This window comes from Aquarana catesbeiana, linkage group LG07, assembly GCF_042186555.1.
Source record: "Aquarana catesbeiana isolate 2022-GZ linkage group LG07, ASM4218655v1, whole genome shotgun sequence".
Lineage (NCBI taxonomy): Eukaryota > Metazoa > Chordata > Amphibia > Anura > Ranidae > Aquarana > Aquarana catesbeiana.
The window spans coordinates 77,456,186-77,479,102 of NC_133330.1; the positions used below are offsets into that span (position 1 = coordinate 77,456,186).

Sequence of the window (22,917 nt, forward strand, 5' to 3'; positions counted from 1 at the left end):
AGCTATCATATCTCCTCTCAAGCGTCTCTTCTCCAGGGAGAGCAAATTTAGCACTTGTAGTCATTCCTCCAGTCCCCTTATTAACTTTTGTTGCCCTTCTATGGACTCTCTCCAGCTCCAGCACATCCTTTCTGAGGACTGGTGACCAGAACTGGACGGAATACTCCAGATGTGGCCCAACCAGAGTTTTATTAAGTGGCAGGATTATAGTTTTATCTCTGGAGTAAATCCTCTTTTTTATGCATGCTAATATTCTGCTGGCTTTGCTAGCTTCAGCTTGACATTGCATGCTATTGTTCAGTCTGTCTTCTACTAGGACCCCCAGATCTTTCTCCATCCTTGATTCTCCCAGAGGTTCTTCCCCTAGTGAGTAGTTTGCGTGTATGCTTTTAGCCCTCAAGTGCATTACTTTACATTTCTCCACATTAAACCTCATTTGCCATGTAGTTGCCTACCTCATTATTTTATTCAGGTCTTCCTGTAAAACTTCTATATCCTGATGTGAGGTTATTGGCCTACTTATTTTTGTGTCGTCCACAAAATCTGAGATTGAGCTATTTATCCCATCCTCTATATCATTTATGAATAAATTAAACAGAATTGGTCCCAGGGCAGAGCCTTGGGGAACCCAACTTACCACTCCAGACCAGTCTGAGTACACGTTATTTATCACCACTCTTTGGACGTGCCCCTGTAACCAGTTTTCTATCCAAGAACAAACCCTATGGTCCATGCCTACACACCTCAGTTTGTAGATTAAGCGTTTATGGGGAACTGTACTAATTGCCCTTGCAAAATCCAGATACACCACATCAACAGGCCTCCCCCTATCTAGATAGCAGCTCACTTCCTTGTAGAATGTTAACAAATAACAGATTTTCATTTTATAGTTCTGAATGCAGTGAAAAAACGTGCTGATCTTTACTCACTTTGTGCACTGGCCATGCAAAAACAATAGAAATGTGTTCAGATATTTTTCAAAATGGTACTGATAAAGATGCTGCTTTTTGTGGCTATGTACATGAACCCTAAAAGCATTTTGTTATATCTGTACCTTTTGATCCGGTGAGGTGATAACTTCCTGGGCTCCCTGCCTAATTGATTCATAATAAATTAGCTCTCCCAGGCAAAACTAGATTGATTGTTGGTTGATAATGAATGATATTTCTATTACTATTACTATTTTGAACTGGTAAAAATTGTTCATTAAAGTCCACTTTTTTTGTGGTTGTCCTGTTTTAAATGTCTGTTTTTTTATGTTTTTATTATTATTGCTATTTTCTAGACGAAACATGCACCAGATGACAGATGGCTTAGAGAAACCAGGCCAAATTAGATGGCCATTAGCTATTACCTTGGCTATTGCATGGGTGCTTGTCTATTTTTGCATCTGGAAAGGAGTTGGCTGGACAGGAAAGGTAAGGCAATATCTCCCAAATGTATTGCTGAGTCTAGTGGATCCAAAAAGTCTATGCAATTGGTAGCCAAGAAGTTCAATTACTAGAAATATTTTGGCAGGTATTGAGATATCTGAAAAAAAAATTATAATTAGGACGTATTAAGACAACTGCTCTATTACATAAAATCAGTTAAATAAATATTAGCAGCACTTAAGTGACATCATATGGTCTGTGCTAGAATGTTCAATCCAATGCCTAGGCTGAACCTTACAAAATGCAGCTGCTGATTCCAAGAGAATAATAACAATAATTGCCAGGAGATAGTGTAGATTCAATTGAAAATGTAATATCAGTGATAAGCAGTTTGGAGAGCCAAACTCTCTATTTGAAAGATTTGTACAAGTTCTTTTGTGTAGCTTAACATTTATTATTATTTTTTTAATGCAGAATATTTACAAGTTATTAACATGTATGCCTTGTATTTATTTCCCTATATTGTGTGCTATTATAGTCCAACATGTTTAGGAAAAAAGATGATTTTCACTACAAGTCTACATGCAAAGAAGCCTTTAAAACATAGTTTGGTTATGGTGCATTAGATACAGAGCAGCATTAATGTACAGGTCGTATACAGAGAGAGGAGGAGGAGGTGGTGAAGGGGTTAATGTACAGATTACAAACAGTGGGAGGGTGGAGAAGAGGGCATTAATGTGTAGATATGAAGGGTAAGGGTGGTAAGGGTTAATAAACGCGTCCAATATAGAGATAGGATGGAGCTGAGATGTACAGGAGAGAAGGGTGGTGAAAGAGTTAAAAACGATCCCACATTAAATGAATAGCTTGAATCTTATGCTGCTTCTGATCTTCTACTAATGTATGAATAATTAATTAATCAGTTAAAGTGTTACTAAACCCACAACAGTAAAATCAGTCTGTATGTGCAGTAAAGCATGCTTGTTATACTCACTGTGGAACCTAAGGGGTTAATCCCCTGCAATGTGTAAAAAAGCTGTTTGATCCCGTCTTCTCTAAAACTCACCTTCTCCCAGTGTCCCCAACTCATCTCTGGCTAGTACAAAGGGTAGGGGACAGGCTGCACATGCTCAGTTTGGTGTACAGTATATTGCTAGAGAGTTATTTTTTTCTTGGGAGGGTGCATGTGATCAGCACAGGGCCAATAACACTATCCAGACAGGGGGTCAGGGGTCCTGCAGTCTTATAGGCCAGTGAGAACAGAATGAAAGCTCCTCTTACAAGCTTTAACTAGACACTGATAGAAGTCACAAGACTGCTATATACTGCTGATGAGAAAGGGTATTTAGCTGTGTATGTTTACTTAAACTATTGCATTTCCATGGTCTGTGTACTGTGGGAGACCAGATATGGTGAATGCAGGGCCCTGGGTTTAGTAACACTTTAACCCTTCCACCATTGAGAGAGGAAGAGGAGGGTTCTCAATATAAACAATTGTACTGTTTACATGAGTGATCACTGTAATATGCTAGAACAGCAATCACAAGGCATAGCGCTCTGAATTTTGCCTATGCGCTCCATTGTCTAATGACAACAAGAGCAGAGGCTCTTCGTGAATTTGTGCCACCAGCAATATACAGATGGACATTTTTAAATGTCCATTTAGTATAACCTCTCCCTTTAGTGGTTGTTTTACTGCAACAGCTGGGATGGGATGGTTAAAGTGACTCATGCTATTCCTCCTACTATCCCATCCAAGAGTACCTGTGCATAAACTCTATTTATGAAAAGCTTTTCAGAGCAGTACCAGGTAACCCACCGCCTCACACCACTTGGAGGCCAATTGAACTTAATGAAATAAACATAATAAAATAACTTAAAAAAAAAAGAAGTAACAGTGCAATGCATCACTGCAGTGCACACCAGTCGCTGCATTGTAATGAAGGTGCTAGTGTGAATTAGCTCTTGGGGGATATTTTAGCATTTAATTTATATCTGCTCTCTGCTATACATCACAGTAATATTCCACACTGCTATCTGAATTTTACAGCCCATTCATTAAAATGCAGGCTGTGGTGTGAGACATTAATGTTATGTCATGAAATTCTCTCTGCTTTACCACTTGAGTAGTTGTCTATACTGTATATATTTTTTCATTACCAGGCTATGTTTTAATTGTCAATTTTGTTATAGCTTGATCACAATTACTCAGCCATGCAGCACTATACCCAAATTATTTTTTATAATTTATTTGAGGCAGATGGAGCTTCTTTTTGGTGGTACTTATTAGTGATTTTTTTTTTTCATTTGTTACTATATAAAGGAACAAATGTAAAGGCATTTAAAGGGTGCACTGGCTGACCACGTGTGTTTTCTACATCGCCATTTAGAAATGGCACTCCAGATTAAGTCTACCTACCCGCTATTTTTTTTACATTATGGCGGTAATAAGGTGAACCACAAAGCATACAAAACTCTATGACTGAAGGAGAGGTGGGTCACGTAACTTTGACAGGCTACATGACTGGGCTCTCCTCTTGCCTTTTTTTTAAACATATTTATAATAATTGAAGTCCCTAAAGTGACTAGCAGGACACTAAGCATTATTGTAAAGTGTACCCCTATTGGTTTTAGAGTTGTTTATGCTGGAATAAATATCCCTATAGCAATAAATAAAAATATCTTTCCTCAGGTGGTCTACTTCTCCGCCACTTACCCATACATTATGCTGGTCATTTTGTTTTTCCGTGGAGTAACTTTACCTGGAGCCAAGGATGGAATCTTATTTTACATCACTCCAGATTTCAGCAAATTGTCAGATTCTGAGGTAACACACATCTTTTTGTCACAAGTTCTTACTGAGTTCTGATTGTGTATAATTACAACAGCTTATTTGTCATCTTTTTGGTTGCAGGTATGGCTGGATGCTGCTACCCAAATCTTCTTCTCGTATGGACTGGGACTTGGGTCACTAATTGCCCTTGGAAGTTACAACCCATTCCACAATAATGTTTACAGGCAAGTGTACAGTTATATTCCTATAGTCATTCTAAGAAGATAGAACATGCCTTTATATGGCAGTGGTCTAAGTGTTGGAAACATTACTCTGGATATCCTTATTAACTAATGTTCAAAATCACTGTTTAGGCTTTATTGTGGTCCAGCATTCTGTAATAGTGGTCTTCAAATTATGGCCCATATGGCCTTCTTATTGCTTGCTGCAGGGCATTACAACACCAGGAAGTGTATTTTAGGCACTGTTGGGAGGAGTGATCTTTTTCCCAATGGTGACTCCAATAGTTCAATCTATGATGTTTTCTGATCAGGAGAGAATCAGCAGAGTGTATTCAAAGGTAAGTAACCCTTGTATACCAGTGCTGGGGAAGGGTTTCCAAACCCAACTGCCATAAACAATGGTAAATTATCCCTCCCAATGGCACCAATGATAGTGTACTTTTTCTCCCAGTGACACCAATCATTGGGCATCATTGCTTCTATGTGACTCAAACCATAAGGTTCTATCCCTCCAACTGACTCCAGCTATAGGTGAATTCCTCCCACTGACACCAACCCTGGGGAATTAGTCCTCCCACTGACTCCACACCCACTGACTCCTGCTGCCATCATTGAAGGAGCACAATCCCTTCCAAACACTGCTGGGTATTTTCTACACCTACTGACCACAAATGTTGGGGCATTCATTTTGTTCTGGTCATGGTATTTTTTTACTTCTAATGACCACCTACAGTATGCAAGGGAATTACTCCCACTGATGCCAGAACATTTTTTTTACTCCCATTGACCAACCATACAGTGACATTTTTTCTCCTTCTGACCAACAAAAGAGAAGCATTTTTACTCCCAGTGATCAATGAGGAAGGGGCTTTTTTTATTCCTACTGACCAATATTGAAAGGGATATTTTTGCTTCCACTGACCAACCACCAATAAAGCGTCAACATTTTTTACTCCCACTGATTAAAGATGCAAGGGAATTTTTTTATTCCCAATGACCAACAAAGTAGAAGTATTTTTTTAGCCTCTTGATCAATGAAGCTCCTACCAAACAATGCTCCTGCGTTTTTACTCCCGCTGGTCAAAAACGCAGGAGCATTTTTTAGTCACGCTGATTAATGATGCTGGGGCTTTTTTTTTTACCCTCACTGACCAACAATCCAGGGGTATTTTTTTAAACCAACTGACCAACAAAGCAGGAACATTTTTTACCCCCACTTGTTACACTAAACCATCCCAACAGTCTGACAAACAGTAATACCTGTTCTAAATAATTAGCCATTTATACCATATTTCTCCACACAGAACAGTTCCAGGCCAACTGGATTTATGTACAAGCAAGCAACCAGTGCATAGAATATGCTCTTACTTTTACGACAACGCATCTACAGTATATTAATTATGTTCAGTTCTGATACGCTTTTGAAACATTTATAGCAAAATATGTAAATGTTACTGTGAATCATAGTAATTGCTCTTCTTGATAAATTGAATTGTAATTAAGGTTTTCAGGCATTTAACAGACTTAAATATCTAGTTACAGTGCCTTGAAAAAGTATTCATACCTCTTGAAATTTTGCACATTTTGTCATGTTACAACCAAAAACGTAAATGTATTTTATTGGGATTTTATGTGATTTACCAACACAAAGTGGCACATAACTGTGAAGTGGAAGGAAAATGATAAATGTTTTTCAATTTTTTTTACAAATAAATATCTGCAAAGGGTGCTGTGCATTTGTATTCAAAAATGGAAAGAGTATGGCACAGCTGCAAACCTACCAAGACATGGCTGTCCACCTAAACTGACAGGCTGGGCAAGGAGAGCATAAACAAAAGAAGTAGCCAAGAAGCCCATGGTAACTCTGGAGGAGCTGCAGAGATCCACAGCTCAGGGGGGAGAATCTGTCCACAGGACAACTTTTAGTCGTGCACTCCACAAACCTGGCCTTTATGGAAGAGTGGCAAGAAGAAAGCCATTGTTAAAAGAAACCCATCAGAAGTCTTGTTTGCAGTTTGTGAGAAGCCATGTGGGGGACAAAGCAAACATGTGAAAGAAGGTGCCCTGGTCAGATGAGACCAAAATTGAACTTTTTGGCCTAAAGCAAAACGCTGTGTGTGGCGGAAAACTCACACTGCACATCACCCTGAACACACCATCCCCACCGTGAAACATGGTGGTGGCAGCATCATGTTGTGGGGATACTTTTCTTCAGCAGGGACAGGAAAGCTGGTGAGAGTTGATGGGAAGATGTATGGAGCCAAATACAGGGCAATCTTAGAAGAAAACTTCTAGTGCCCCGTACACACCATAGGAGCTTGTTGTCGGAAATTTCGACCGTGTGTAGGCTCCATTGGACATTTTCCATCGGAATCTCCGTCACACAAAATTTGAGAGCTGGTTCTCAAATTTTCCGACAACAAAATCCGTTGTCGGAAATTCCAATTGTGTGTACACAATTCCGATGCACAAATTTCTACGCATGCTCAGAATCAAGCAGAAGAGCTGCACTGGCTATTGAACTTCATTTTTCTGGGCTCGTCATACGTCACGCGTTCTTGACGTTTGGAATTTCTGTCCAACTTTATGTGACTGTGTGTATGCAAGACAAGTTTGTGCCAACATCCGTCGGAAAAAAAACATGGATTTTGTTGTCGGAAAATCCTATCGTGTGTACGCTGCATTAGGGTCTGCAAAAGACTTGAGACTGGGGTGGAGGTTCACCTTCCAGCAGGACAACGACCCTAAACATACAACCAGAGCTACAATGGCATGGTTTATATCAAAGCATATTCATGTGTTAGAACGGCCCAGTTAAAGTCCAGACCAAAATTAATTTGAGAATCTGTTGCAAGACTTGAAGCTTGCTGTTCACAGATGCTCTCCATCCAATTTGACAGAGCTTGAGCGATGTTGCAAAGAAAAATGGGCATAAATGTCACTCTAGATGTGCAAAGCTGGTAGAGACATTCCCAAAAATATTTGCAGCTGTAATTGCAACGGAAGGTGGTTCTACAAAGCATTGACTCAGGGGGCTAAATACAAATGCACGCCACACTTTTCACATATTTATTTGGAAAGAATTTGGAAAAACATTTATCATTTTCCTTCCACTTCACAATTATGTGCCACTTTTTGTTGGTCTATCACATAAAATCCCAATAAAAAAAATTTACGTTTTTGGTTATAACATGACAAAATGTCAAGGGGTATGAATACTTTTTCAAGGCACTGTATATAGATACTGTAGGTTTAAAGAAAAAAGATATATGCATCTTTGAAACTACAATCTCTTTATTAATTGAGATATATACATACACACACACACACACACAGTATCACACAAAAGTGAGTACACCCCTCACATTTTTGTAAATATTTTATTCTATCTTTTCAAGTGACAACTCTGAAGAAATGACACTTTGGTACAATGTAAATTAGTCAGTGTACAGCTTGTATAAGAAGTGTAAATTTGCCGTCCCCTCAAAATAACTCACACAGCTATTATTGTCTAAACCACTGGCAACAAAAGTGAGTACACCCCTAAGTGAAAATGTCCAATTTGGGCCCAAAGTGTCAATATTTTGTCTGGCCACCATTTTCCAGCACTTCCCTAACCCCCTTGGGCATGGAGTTCACCAGAGCTTCATGGAGCTGGTGGATGTTAGAGACCATGCGCTCCTCTACCTTCCGTTTGAGGATGCCCCACAGATGCTCAATAGAGTTTAAGTCTGGAGACATGTTTGGCCAGTCCATCACCTTTACCCTCAGCTTCTTTAGCAAGGAAGTGGTTGTTTTGGAGGTGTGTTTTTCTAATACTGCCCTGTGGCCCAGTCTCCAAAGGGAGGGGATCATGCTCTGCTTTAGTATGTCACAGTACATGATGGCAATCTTGGTTCACTCAATGAACTGTGATGCTCTGGCAGCACTCATATGTTTATTTCCCAGAGACAACCTCTGGATATGATACTAAGCACGTGCACTCAACTTCTTTGGTTGACCATGGCAAGGCCTGTTCTGAGTGGAACCTGTCCCATTAAACTGCTGTATAGTCTTGGTCACCATACTGCAGCACAGTTTCAGGGTCTTGGTGATCTTCTTATAGCCTATGCCATCTTTATGTAAAGCAACAATTCTTTTTTTCAGATTCTAAGAGAGTTTTTTGCTATGAGGTGAACTTCCGGTGACCAGTATGAGAGAGTGAGAGCGATAACACCAAATTTAACAAACCTGCTCCCCATTCACACCTGAGACCTTCTAACACAAACGAGTCACATGACGCCGGGGAAGGAAATGGCTAATTTGGCCCAAATTGGACATTTTCACTTAGCGGTGTACTCACTTTTGTTGCCAGTGGTTTAGACATTAATGGCTGGCTGTGTGTTGAGCTATTTTGAGAGGACAGCAAAACTACACTGTTATACAAGCTGTACACTCACTACTTTACATTGTAGCAAAGTGTAATTTCTTCAGTGTTGTCATGTAGAAAGATATAATAAAATATTTACAAAAATGTGAGGGGTGTACTCACTTTTGTGAGATCCTATATATATATATATATATATATATATATATACACACTATATTACCAAAGGTATTGGGACACCTGCCTTTACACGCACATGACCTTTAATGGCATCCCATTCTTACCATTCTTAGTCCGTAAGGTTCAGTATTGCGTTGTCCCACACTTTGCAGCTATAATGGCTTCAACTCTTCTGTGAAGGCTGTCCACAAGCTTTAGGAGTGTGTCTATGGGAATATTTGACCATTCTTACAGAGGTGCATTTGTGAGGTCAGGCACGGATGTGGACAAGATGGCCTGGCTCGCAGTCTCTGCTCTAATTCATCCCAAAGGTGTTTTATCAGGTTGAGGTCAGGATTCTCTGCAGGAAAGTTCCTCCACCCCAAACTCGCTCATCCTTGTCTTTATGTACCTGTCTTTGCGCACTGGTCCAAATCATTTGGTGGAGGGGGGATTATGGTGTCAGGTTGTTTTTCAGGGAACAGGGAAATTACACTTTGCTACAATGGAACTATTATTTTGTTCCCTCAAAATAACTCACACAGCCATTAATGTCTAAACCGCTGGCAACAAAAGTGAGTACGTCCCTAAGTGAAAATGTCCAAATTGGGCCCAATTAGCCATTTCCCTCCCCAATGTGAATCGTTAGTGTTACAAGGTCTCAGGTATGAATGGGGAGCAAGTGTGTTAAATTTGTTGTTAACGCTCTCACTCTCTCATACTGGTCACTGCAAGTTCAACATGGCACCTCATGGCAAAGAACTCTCTGAGGATCTGAAAAAAAGAATTGTTGCTCTACATAAAGATGGCCTAGGCTATAAGAAGATTGCCAAGACCCTGAAACTGAGCTGCAGGAAGGTGGCCAAGACCATACAGCAGTTTAACAGGACAAGATCCACTCAGAACAAGCCTCACCATGGTCAACCAAAGAAGTTTAGTGCACATGCTCAGCGTCATATCCAGAGGTCATCTTTGGGAAATAGACTTATGAGTGCTGCCAGCATTGCTGCAGATGTTGAAGGGGTGGGGGGGTCAGCCTGTCAGTGCTCAGACCATACTCCGCACACTGCAGCAAATTGGTCTGCATGGCTGTCAACCCAGAAGGAAGCCTCTTCTAAAGATGATGCACAAGAAAGCCTGCAAACAATTTGCTGAAGACCAGCAGACTAAGGACATGGAATACTGGAACCATGTCCTGTGGTCTGATGAGACCAAGATAAACGTATTTGGCTCGGATGGTGTCAAGCGTATGTGGCGGCAACCAGGAGAGGAGTACAAAGACAAGTGTGTCTTGCGTACAGTCAAGCATGGTGGTGGGAGTGTCATGGTCTGGAGCTGCATGAGTGCTCTTGGCACTTGGGAACTACAGTTCATTAAGGGAACCATGAATGCCAACATGTACTGTGACATACTGAAGCCCAGCATGATCCCCTCCCTTCGGAGACTGGGCTGCAGGGCAGTATTCCAACATGATAATGACCTCAAACACACCTACAAGACAACCACTGCCTTGCTAAAGAATCTGAGGGTAATGATGATGGACTGGCCAAGCATGTCTTCAGACCTCAACTCTATTGAGCATCTGTGGGGCATCCTCAAATGGAAGGTGGAGGAGCGCAAGGTCTCTAACATCCACCAGCTCCGTGATGTCATCATAGAGGAGTGAAAGAGGACTCCAGTGGCAACCTGTGAAGCTCTGGTGAACTCCATGCCCAAGAGAGTTAAGTCAGTGCTGGAAAATAATGGTGGCCACACAAAATATTGACACTGTGGACCCAGTTTGGACATTTTCACTTAGGGGTGTACTCACTTTTGTTGCCAGCGGTTTGGACATTAATGGCTGTGTGTTGAGTTATTTTGAGGGGGCAGCAAATATACACTGTTATACAAGCTATACACTCACTACTTGACATTGTAGCAAAGTGTCATTTCTTCATTGTTGTCATAAAGAAAAATGTGAGGGGTGTACTCACTTCTGAGATTTTATATATATACACACACACACACACACACACACATATATATACATACATACAGTACTGTGAAATGTTCTAGGCAGGTGTTATGAAATGCTGTATAGTAAGAATGCTTTCAACAATATATATTTTAATTTTAATTTTTATGCATTTACAAAATGCAAAGTGAGCAAAAAAATAAAAATAAAAATCAAATCAATATTTGGTGTGACTACACTTTGGCTTCAAGCCAGCATCAGTTCTTATACTTGCACACTTTGTACACTTGCCCAAACTCAGGGATTTTGTAGAATTAGATTTAGGTGTATGATTAACCAATTATACCAAGTAGCTGCTAATGATCATCAATTTCATATGTAAGTTGAAACACAGTCATTAACTAAAACAGAAACAGCTGTGTAGGAGGCTTAAAACTGGGTGAGGAACAGACAAACTCTGCTACTAAGCTGAGATTGTAAAAAAGACAGTTTCATGTCACAGGTCATACATTATGGCAAGACTGAGCACAGCAACAAAACACAATGTAGTTAGACTGCATCAGCAAGGTTTCTCCTAGGCAAAGATTTCAAAGCAGGCTGGGGTTTCAAGATGTGCTGTTCAAGCCCTTTTGAAGAAGCAGAAAGAAACAGGCAATGCTGAGGACCGTAGACACTGTAGTCAGGCAGGGAAACTTAATGCAGCAGATGAAAGACACATCATTACTTCCTTTTGACAGTGGAAGATGTCCAGCAGTGCTATCAGCACAGAACTGACAAAAACCAGTGGGACCCAGGTACACCCATCTACTGTCTGGAGAAATCTGGCCAGAAGTGGTCTTAATGGAAGAATTGTGGCCAAAAAGCCATACCTCCAATGTGGAAACAAGGTTAAGCGATTTAACTATGCACAAAAGTATAGGAACTGGGGTGCAGATAAATTGCAACAGGTGCTTTGGACTGGTGAGTCAAAATGTGAAACATGTGGCTCTAGCAGGAGGAAGTTTGTTTGCAAAGGGCTGGAGAGCGGTACAATAATGAGTGTCTGCAGGTAACAGTGAAGCTTGGTGGAGGTTCCTTGCAAGTTTGTGGCTGCATTTCTGCAAACGGAGTTGGAGATTTGGTTAGGATCAGTGGTATACTCAATGCAAAGAAATACAGGCAGATACTTATCCATAATGGCATATCATTCTGCAGCAGGACAACAACCCAAACATACAGCTAACATCATTAGGAACTATCTCCAGCAAAAGAAGAACAAGAAGTCCTGATGGAGAAGTGATGGTTTGGCCTCCATAGAGCCCTGATCTCAACATCATCAAGTCTGTCTGGGATTACACGAGGATACAGAAGGATTTGAGGCAGCCTACATCCACAGAATATCTGTGGTTAGTTCTCCAGGATGTTTGGAACAACCTACCTCCTGAGTTCCTTAAAAAGCTGTGTGCAAGTGTACCTAGAAGAATTGATGTTGTTTTAAAGGGAAAGGGTGGCCACACCAAATCTGGATTTAATTCGGCTTTCTCTTCTATTTTTATATATTTTGGTAATTGGTAAAAAATAAACTATTATCTATAGCTTTTGTTCACACCTGCCTAAAACTTTTGCACAGTAGATTATATATAATTATATAATTTTTAATCTTTATTCTTAGTAACTTTAGTATCAACCATAAGTTAGGAAAGATCTTTTATATGTCAAACAATGAAAAATCATTTACTTTTGTTTCTTCTTTTTCCCCCACTGGTTGAAACTCTATCGTGGGAGCTGTGTTATTGCATTCAGTAGCACAGTTCAAACTGCACTTTGGCTAGGTACATACTGCATACAAGAAGCCCTTACCTACAGGCATACCTGCAGTAGGGACAAATGGCAAAATGTGTAAAATGCACATTAGTAATGTAGCGATACCCCCCCCCCCCCCCGAGCCATTTGATAGAATAGGTCCCTTGTTCTCAGCCCCTCTGACAAACTAGGTTGGATGTACAAACATGCAATGACACTGAAAATCACCAAAAGTGAGAGCTGGCACTCAGCAATAATACCTTCTCAAAGAAATAGGCACTAGTCAAGTCAATAAACACAAATTTAATATATAGTCACTAAACAGAGTTGGTAACAAAGTAAAAGGCTGAATCAACAATAGTAGTAACAACCTGATGAGTGGTAAGGACTAAGCATAATATAACATTTGGTGTTCAGATCAGCATAAACAGTAGCAAGGCCACTTTAGATGAAATAATGAGCAGTAAAAGAACTTACGCAGCCAAATTCAGAGGCTCTACTGCCAGAGTTCATTAATGGTGGTTATGCTAGGCCTAGACTGACTGGTATACACTGTGTGGGAAAATGGTATTAATAGAAGAAAAAACGTGACACGTAGGGTGATTTAGCAGGTGTGAGGACACTCCAGTCCCTCTCCAATAATGGTGTGGCCTGACCACTATGGTGTGTGTTCTGCAACAAAAGTGTCTCTCTCCTTCTGGGCCTTCCCACTCAATCTCTCCTGGTCCAGCCTGGCAACATTCTGACCCGGCTACATGGCACCAAGATAGGGAAGTTCAATAAAAGCCATCTCACACCCCCCCCGCTCCTCAGTGCTTCCTGGGAACTGTAGAGTACTGAGTCCACTGGCCCCATTGTATTGTTGCCATCTTGAACTACAACTCTATGGGTTGGCATGTTTGTGTATCTAACCACTGCTGGATGGAAATGATAGTGCAGCATAACATCAGCATTACAGTAAAACATAAAGCAACTGAGGACATGGTCTCCTTCTCCATGTTTCTGTAGCCCCACACCTGGCTACAGTAAGTTTTACGTTCATTTATTATTTGCAGCTGCATCTAAGCAGGAACATACATATGCAATAGAAAACACAAAAAAAAGTACAAAAATGCATGCAAAAGTGCACCCCGACCTTCTTAAAATGTAACACAATGCCTGAGAAACTGAAACCATATTCCATTCTTACAAGTCTTTCTTGTGACCTTGAAGCCTATAGTCTTTTTTTTTTAGTTTTTTTTAACTGTAAATGTATCTAATTTCTGGGCTTCTAATTAACCTAGTTAAAAAAAAGGATTGATTTTTGCTAAACCATATTACAGCTAACAAGAGATTACAATCTTTTTTAGGGATTCAATCATTGTCTGCTGCATTAATTCTTGTACAAGTATGTTCGCTGGTTTTGTCATCTTTTCCATTGTTGGATTCATGGCACATGTGACAAAAAGATCCATAGCAGAAGTGGCAGCTTCAGGTATGTATATCCATACTGATTGGGCTAGCATTTCTATTACTGGTAGACACAGTGGCATATGAACAGAGGTACCAGAGATTGCAGTTGCTTCTAGGGGGCTCAAATGTCAACTTCTACATCACTTAAGCAAGTATGTTGCTAAACCACTTCTCTTGGAGTAGAGTGGACATTCAATGCAAGCTGGAGGGGATTATAAGAGTTGGCAAGGGGTGAGGAGGAGGCATCATGAGTTTCTGGTAGTGGGAAGACTTGTTAGTAGTGTATTCGATTGTTAGTAGTAGATTGTTGGATACAGGAGATCACAATGGTTGTGGATGTTAGGTCTAGAGCAGGGGGTCTCAAACTGGCGGCCCTCCAGCTGTTGCGAAACTACAAGGCCCATGAGGCATTGCAAGGCTGACAGGTCCCATCATGCCCACAGACAGGCAGGTAGTTTTGCAACAGCTGGAGGGCCACAAGTTTGAGACCCCTGGTCTAGAGCAATAGGTATTAGATTAAGGCTTAGGAGTCCAGGCAAATATCTTTATCCAAGGATGAGGTATGCCAAGATATGCCATTGTTAGCAGAATTGTTTAAAAAGGCAAATGATAAAATAAGTAAAGTAACCAATAAGAATTCTTTATTCCCCAGTGTGTCATCAAGAAGTAAAATCAGTTGTGGGGTGTTATACTTCATTCATTATCAATGTCTATGCACCAATTCATTAAAAAAATCCAATGTCTGCTCTTATAGTGAACAATATCAGCCAACCTACTGTAAAAAAAGATACATGTATTTTTCATTTAGGACCTGGATTAGCATTTTTGGCTTATCCAGAAGCTGTCACACAACTGCCGATTTCTCCACTATGGGCTATTCTCTTCTTTTCCATGTTGCTGATGCTTGGAATTGACAGTCAGGTATGTTTTTCTACAAAATCATAAAATTTTAAAGCATTTACAGTATCTTGCTGTCATATCTCTTTGTACTTATTGCAACAGATTATTTGAATGAATGTGCTAATGGTAACGGACAGAAGAAATTTAAGTCAGTGGCCTGTAGCTTCAGGCATTATGGAGAAATGCATCTTCAAAATTCACAGAAGAAGCACCGTAGTCACCCAGGTTGTTCTCTCAGCAGCTCAGAGTACTCTATTCCTCCTACATGCAGTGACTTACTTGGACAACTTTATTGCTTCAGCTGTGAAAAGCAGTTATACGATCTTTATTTACAATTTCGAATATTTGAGGTGTCTGTTGCTGTATTGGACATGAAATCAGGCAGACCGATCCAGCAGAAATTAGCCGGAATGGGTGGCAAACATATCATGTGTATCACCAGCTAAATTCAGGGATGCTTTACTCTTTCATCCCTAGCTAAATTACCGGAAACATCATCATTATGCGTTTAACAACTAAGCTTCTATGCTCATGATTTCATTATACTGTATGCAGCAGCTGTGTATATGGCAGCTGTTACTAATAAAGGGGAATGTTGTGAAGCTTTGGTTTACATTTTGTACCAGGGCTCTGAGCACTTTGGCTTCACTAAGAAAAGACCAGAAAAAAAACCTCCTCTAAAGACAACACCAATGTCATCTCAAAATACCAACATTAGAAATCAGAGGCAACAAGTCAATGGTATTATAAAATGCTACAACAGAAATAGGGGTTCTAACTAGAGAAAGCCATATTGACTTATAAATATAGAAGTTGTAAGCAGCATGCATTCCAAAGTTATAGTAGACTTTATTGCAATAATGTAAATGGCATTTGAATCATACACTGGGTCCCCTCCTAATATTGTCATGCATATACTGTACATAATATAATTATTTAGTCAATTAACCATATCTTATTAAAATAACACACAGAATTAATAAAAAAACAAGAAAAAACAAACAAACAAATGATGGAGCCAACCAAATGTCATTCAAGTTTCCACTGACTTTTTAATTTACCTTTGGTTATTACAGCTAAATAGTTGGGTTCATTTTAGCTAATTCTGTGTAAGATGAAGATACAAGTATTTACCATGACACAGAAAAGGTATTTGTGTGCTACTCAAAGTGGGGGACAGAAAGTACTCAAACCCCCTTAAATTTTTCACTCTTTGTCATGTTGCAGCCATATGATAAAATCATTTAAGTTCATTTGTTTTCCTCATTAATGTACACACAGTACCCCATATTGACAGAAAAACACAGAATTGTTGACATTTTTGCAGATTTATTAAAAAAGAAAAACTGAAATATCACATGGTCCTAAGTATTCAGACCCTTTGCTCAGTATTTAGTAGAAGCACCCTTTTGATCTAATACAGCCATGAGTCTTTTTGGGAAAGATGCAACAAGTTTTTCACACCTGGATTTGGGGATCCTCTGCCATTCCTCCTTGTAGATCCTCTCCAGTTCTGTCAGGTTGGATGGTAAACGTTGGTGGACAGCCATTTTTAGTTCACTCCAGAGATGCTCAATTGGGTTTAAGTCAGGGCTCTGGCTGGGCCATTCAAGAACAGTCACGGAGTTGTTGTGAAGCCACTCCTTCCTTATTTTAGCTGTGTGCTTGTTGGAAGGTAAACCTTCAGCCCAGTCTGAAGTCCTGAGCACTCTGGAGAAGATTTTCGTCCAGGATATCCATGGAATTGGCCGCATTCATCTTTCCCTCGATTACAACCAGTCGTCCTGTCCCTGCAGCTGAAAAACACCCCCACAGCATGATGCTGTCATCACCATGCTTCACTGTTGGGACTGTATTGGACAGGTGATGAACAGTACCTGGTTTTCTCCACACATACCACTTAGAATTAAGACCAAAAAGTTCTATCTTGGTCTCATCAGACCAGAGAATCTTATTTCTCACCATCTTGGAGTCCTTCAGGTGTTTTTTAGCAAACTCCATGCGGGCTTTCATGTGTCTTGCACTGAGGAGAGGCTTCCGTCGGGCCACTCTGCCATAAAGCCCCGACTGGTGGAGGACTGCAGTGATGGTTGACTTTCTACAACTTTCTCCCATCTCCCGACTGCATCTCTGGAGCTCAGCCATAGCGATCTTTGGGTTCTTCTTTACCTCTCTCACCAAGGCTCTTCTCCCCCGATAGCTCAGTTTGGCCGGATGGCCATCTCTAGGAAGGGATCTGGTTGTCCTAAATGTCTTCCATTTAAGGATTATGGAGGCCACTGTGCTCTTAGGAACCTTAAGTGCAGCAGAAATGTATTTGTAACTGTCAGGTCCCACACTTACCAGACAGGTGAGTCCGCTTGGGCAGAGGGTAGGCTCCCTTACGTATCCGACTCGGGGCCCCTTATAGAGCAGGCAGGAAGCCCACGAATACGGAGTGGTATGAGGGCCTGGTATATGGATCCTGGAGAAAGGTGGTCTTTCTAGCAGCAGGTAGAACTCAGGAACGCTGGAACTGATGCTGAGCAGGAGCTTACTAGGCTGGTCACACACAGGCAAAGGTCGGAAACGGGCTGGCAGCAGAGGTACAAAAGGAGCAGGCAGAAGCGGGGTCAAACAAGCCGGGGTCGGGTTCAGGCAGCAGTCAGGGAGGTCCAAAAGGCAAGCCGGGTCGTAACAGGTCAAAACTTCAGAGATACGGAACACAGAGAGGATCACGGAACTTAGGCACAGAGCTGTTGATCAGGCAGCACCGAACAGGGATTGAGGCAGACCTAAATAGGCAGATTGGCACCAAACACCACGCTCGTGCGTGCGCCGATTTGCCCAGGTGCCCGCGCACCTGCACGCGCCCGAGCGCGCCCCCGAACACCGGCGTGCATGCCAGCACTACCAGGCACACCTGCAGTAACGCCCATAGGCGAACGCGCGCACGCGTGTGCGCCCAGACGCCACCCTGCACACCACGGCCGGCCAGACCAGACACGCCAGCGCCCCCAGGAACACGCGCCCCAGCACGCACAGGAACACGCGCACCAATGCCCCGGCGCGCACTGGCATGCAAGTTGCTTTCCGGTTTCCAAAAGTTGTCTTCGGGCCCATAGCCCTTCCACTTTACGAGGTATTGGACTTGGTTGCGTCTTCTTCTGCAATCTAAAATTGCCTCCACCTCGAACTCCTCTTCGCCGTTAACTAGGATAGGTTTGGGTGGGCCGATACTGCGGCCAACAAAGGAATTGGGGGTGACCGGCTTCAAAAGGGACACATGGAAGACTGGATGTATCTTCAGGGCGTTGGATAGGTCAAGTTCATATGCCACGTTGTTAATTTTCCTTTTAACCAGGAAAGGACCCAAGTATTTAGGGCCTAGCTTTCTGGACGGACAGGCCAACTTTAGGTTAGTAGTGGATAACCAGACTGGGTTGCCAGGTTCCAGGACGAGCTCTCCGCGTCTCTTCCTGTCAAACATCCTCTTGTAATCTTCCTGAGCTTTGGCCATGGTATTCTGCAGTAATTTGTTGTTTATTGAAAAAAAGTCCAAGGTTTCGGATACTGCAGGGACGGAGCACTCGGGTATTGACCCAGGCAAGAAGGATGGATGGAAGCCATAATTAGCATAGAATGGTGACTGGTTGGTAGCTGAGTGCAGTGAATTATTGTAGGAGAACTCTGCGATGGGAAGCAGGGAAGCCCAGTCATCCTGGGAGAACGCAGAGAAACAGCGGAGGTATTGCTCCAAGGTCTGATTCGTCCTTTCAGTTTGTCCATTTGACTAGGGGTGATAGGCCAAAGAAAATGACAATTCAATCTCCAAGGAGCTACAGAGGGCTTTCCAAAATCTGGAGGTGAATTGGACGCCTCTGTCAGAAACTATGTTGGTTGGTACTCCATGCAATCTGATAATTTCTTTGATAAAGATGGTAGCGGTTTCCATAGACGAGGGGGTGCCCTTCATGGGGAGGAAGTGGGCCATTTTAGACAGCCTGTCTACCACAACGAAGATGGAAGAGAAACCTTCTGATGGGGGTAGTTCAACAATGAAGTCCATTGAAATCATGGTCCACGGCCTCTCTGGAACCGGTAAAGGTTTTAACAGACCCCATGCCCTTGCCCGGCTATTCTTGTTTCTGGCACAGGTATTATAAGACTCAACATATTCCTTGCAATCCTTAACAAGGTGAGGCCACCAGAAGGTACGTTGTACTAGATCGATTGTCTTTCGTGCGCCAAAGTGACCGGCCAATTTGTGGTCATAGCACAAGTTTAACACCCGTACTTTTAGCTCCTCAGGGACCACAATTTTGTTTGGTACAAGCTTCAGCAGGTGATGTCATTCCCATAGAGGACCGTCTAATCTGAGAGATCAGATCTTCTTGTAACAGCAGGAAATTCTCAGAAGGGAGGATGGTGTCTGGAGGTAGGGTTTTTTCTGAATCAAGGAACATGCGGGAGAGAGCGTCGGATTTGACATTCTTGGATCCGGGTCTGTAGGTGATGTGGAATATGAATCGGGAAAAAAAAAGTGCCCATCTGGCTTGCCGGGGTTTTAGTCTCTTAGCCGTTCTCAGATATTACAAATTTTTATGGTCTGTGTAGACCAAAATGGGGTGAGCAGCACCCTCCAAAAGATAACGCCATTCTTCCAAAGCTGCCTTAATGGCTAGAAGTTCCCGATCTCCCACGTCGTAGTTCCTTTCGGAAGAAGAAAGTTTACGTGAAAAGAACCCCACAGGGTACAGGAGCGCTTTAGCGCCTTGTCTTTGTGAAAGCACGGCTTCTACCGCAACTTCGGAATCATCCACTTCTAATACGAAGGGTAAGGCTGGATTGGGATGTTTAAGAATAGTGGCTGAAGTAAACAAAGCCTTGAGTTTTTCAAAGGCCAATTGCGCCTTAGGGGTCCAGCAGAACCGGGTTCCCTGTCTGATGAGTTCAGTAATGGGAGTTATTATCGAAGAGAATCCTTTAATGAACTTCCTATAAAAATTGGCAAAGCCAATAAAGCGCTGTACTCCTTTTTTGTCTACAGGTGCAGGCCAATCCAAGATAGCAGATACTTTTTGCGGGTCCATCTTGATACCATCGGGAGAGATGACCAGGCCTAGGAACTGAATAGATTGGAGCTCGAACTCACATTTTTCGAGTTTGGCATAAAGCCCATGTTGTCTGAGTCGGGTAAGTACATTTCGTACGTGTTTGCGGTGGTCAATCAGGGAAGCAGAGAAAACCAGGATATCGTCCAGATAGACGATGACGTATAGGTCCAGGAAGTCACGGAAGACATCGTTGACGAAGTGCTGGAAGGTGGCTGGCGCGTTACACAGGCCAAAGGGCATGACGAGGTACTTGTAGTGCCCGAATCGAGTACGAAAGGCCGTCTTCCACTCATCCCCCTCTCTTATGCGGATCAGATTGTAGGCTCCGCGGAGGTCCAGCTTGGTGAAGACGGTAGCGGATCCTAATCTTTGAAATAGTTCGGGCACTAGAGGTAACGGATATCTGTTCTTTATAGTAATCTTATTTAGTTCCCGGTAATCGATGCAGGGACCTAAGGAGTGATCTTTCTTTTCCACAAAAAAGATGCCTGCACCTGCTGGAGATGTGGAGGGATGAATGAATCCTTTCTTTAGGTTTTCGTCGATATAGGCTTTCAAGGTGCCCAACTCCTGCTCAGTTAGGGGAAAAATCCTCCCGAAGGGAACTTCAGTTCCGGGTAAAAGCTCTATCGGGCAGTCGTAGGGTCTGTGTACCGGGAGAGTTTCTGCCCCCTTCTTGCTGAACACATCCAGGAAATCCCGGTAGGGTTCGGGAAGATTTTGACAAGACTTGGCATCCGAGTCTAAGCAAAGGCACTGAGATGGTGTCATGGGGTTTCCCAGCAAGCAGTGTTGTTTGCAATAATTGGACAGAAACTGGATCTTGCCTGTGGACCAGTCGATACTGGGATTGTGAGCTTGTAGCCAAGGCATTCCTAAGATGATTGGAAAGAGAGGAGAGGAGATGACATCCAGGCGTAAGACTTCCTGATGTTCTGGGCCAATAGTGGTCAGTAAAGGAACGGTCTCCTGGGTAACTGGTCCAGAGCTGAGGGTGGAGCCGTCCGCTAAGAATACTGCCAGTCCCTGGGCCTTGAGTTGGATAGGAATGTTATGGTTTTTGACGAAGGTTCGGTTAATGAAACCGCTGCATGCTCCCGAATCAATAATGACCGGTACTGGGATGTTCCTTCCAGGTAGCTGTAACATAACAGAAAGTGTTAAATGGTTACCGGATCTGGGTGAGACAAGTGCACACAAAGAAGAGGACGGCAGGCACTTACGTCTCTTGTTGGGGCATGCCCTTGCAAAATGTCCTGGTTCTCCGTAATACAGGCACAGATTGAGTGCGCATCTGCGCGTCTTCTCTTCTGAGGTCAAGTCAGTCCTAGCTGCATGGGTTCTGGAGCTTCCTGGGCCGGAACAGATGAGACAGGAGAAGCTTGATTCGGGGCAATAAGAACCTTGGGAAACATCCAAGTGGGATGTGGGTGGCCAACGGACCTCTCAGAACGTCTCTCTCTAAGACGGCGGTTTGACAGGTTTATGAGCTCATCCAGCGTCTGAGGTATCCCCACACGTGCCAATTCATCTTTAAGGGGGTCGGATAACCCCAGCCGGTATTGGTGACGCAAGGCCGCGTCATTCCACTCCGTATTAGAGCTCCAATGTCTAAACTCTACAGCGTAATCTTCAGCCGCTCTGCGACCTTGTTGTAGAGAGTGCAAGGCGGCTTCTGCAGTAGCCGTTAGTTGGGGTTCCTCGTATAGCTGAGACATTGCTATGAAGAGGTCATCCAAGGAATCCAGAGATCTGGATTTTTGCTCCAGTAGACGATGGGCCCAGGTCTGAGGCTCGCCGGTCAGAAGTGATATAATGAACCCCACCTTAGTGGCTTCCAAAGAAAACGTATGGGGTTGTAAGGCAAAATAAAGCTCACATGCGTTGCGGAATGCCCAGAACTTGCAACGTTCTCCAGAGAACTTTTCAGGTGTAGGCACCCTGGGCTCCGGTGGGAGCATTACTACAGAGGGTGCTGCGGAAGGGTTAGCAGGTGCTGCTCCCTGAGGAGATGCTGAGAGGGCCTGGACCTGTCCTTCCAGTCTTGTATAGCCTTCTTGTAGGCTTTTAACCGCCTGGGTGAGGCCCGCTAGGTGCCTGCAAAGTTCATCCATGGGGGAGGCCCCCTGCCCGGACTCAGTCATGGCTGCCTGATACTGTCAGGTCCCACACTTACCAGATGTGAGTCCACTTGGGCAGAGGGTAGGCTCCCTTACGTATCCGACTCGGGGCCCCTGATAGAGCAGACAGGAAGCCCGCGAGTACGGAGTGGTATGAGGGCCTGGTATATGGATCCTGGAGAAAGGTGGTCTTTCTAGCAGCAGGTAGAACTCAGGAACGCTGGAACTGATGCTGAGCAGGAGCTTACTAGGCTGGTCACACACAGGCAAAGGTCGGCAACGGGCTGGCAGCAGAGGTACAAAAGGAGCAGGCAGAAGCGGGGTCAAACAAGCCGGAGTCGGGTTCAGGCAGCAGTCAGGGAGGTCCAAAAGGCAAGCCGGGTCGTAACAGGTCAAAACTTCAGAGATACGGAACACAGAGAGGATCACGGAACTTAGGCACAGAGCTGTTGATCAGGCAGCACTGAACAGGGATTGAGGCAGACCTAAATAGGCAGATTGGCGCCAAACGCCGCGCTCGTGCGCGCGCTGATTTGCCCACGCGCCCGAGCGCACCCCCGAACACCGGCGTGCACGCCAGCACTACCAGGCACGCCTGCAGTAACGCCCATAGGCGAACGCGCGCTAGCGCGAACGCACGCACGCGCGCCCGAACGCTACCCTGCAAACCACGGCCGGCCAGACCAGACGCGCCGGCGCC

General features: G+C 43.2%; 1 protein-coding gene across 4 annotated transcripts in view; it reads left to right on the forward strand.

Moving 5' to 3' along the window:
• The window catches only part of SLC6A1 (solute carrier family 6 member 1), a 275,099-nt gene that overhangs the window by 199,778 nt on the left and 52,404 nt on the right, over nt 1–22,917 (forward strand). For all 4 annotated transcript variants that reach the window (XM_073592351.1, XM_073592350.1, XM_073592349.1 and 1 more), the window contains 5 exons: nt 1,286–1,418; nt 4,066–4,200; nt 4,288–4,391; nt 13,999–14,123; nt 14,910–15,022. In XM_073592351.1, coding sequence (XP_073448452.1) covers nt 1,286–1,418; nt 4,066–4,200; nt 4,288–4,391; nt 13,999–14,123; nt 14,910–15,022 — 610 coding nt within the window. The remainder of the gene's footprint in view (nt 1–1,285; nt 1,419–4,065; nt 4,201–4,287; nt 4,392–13,998; nt 14,124–14,909; nt 15,023–22,917) is intronic.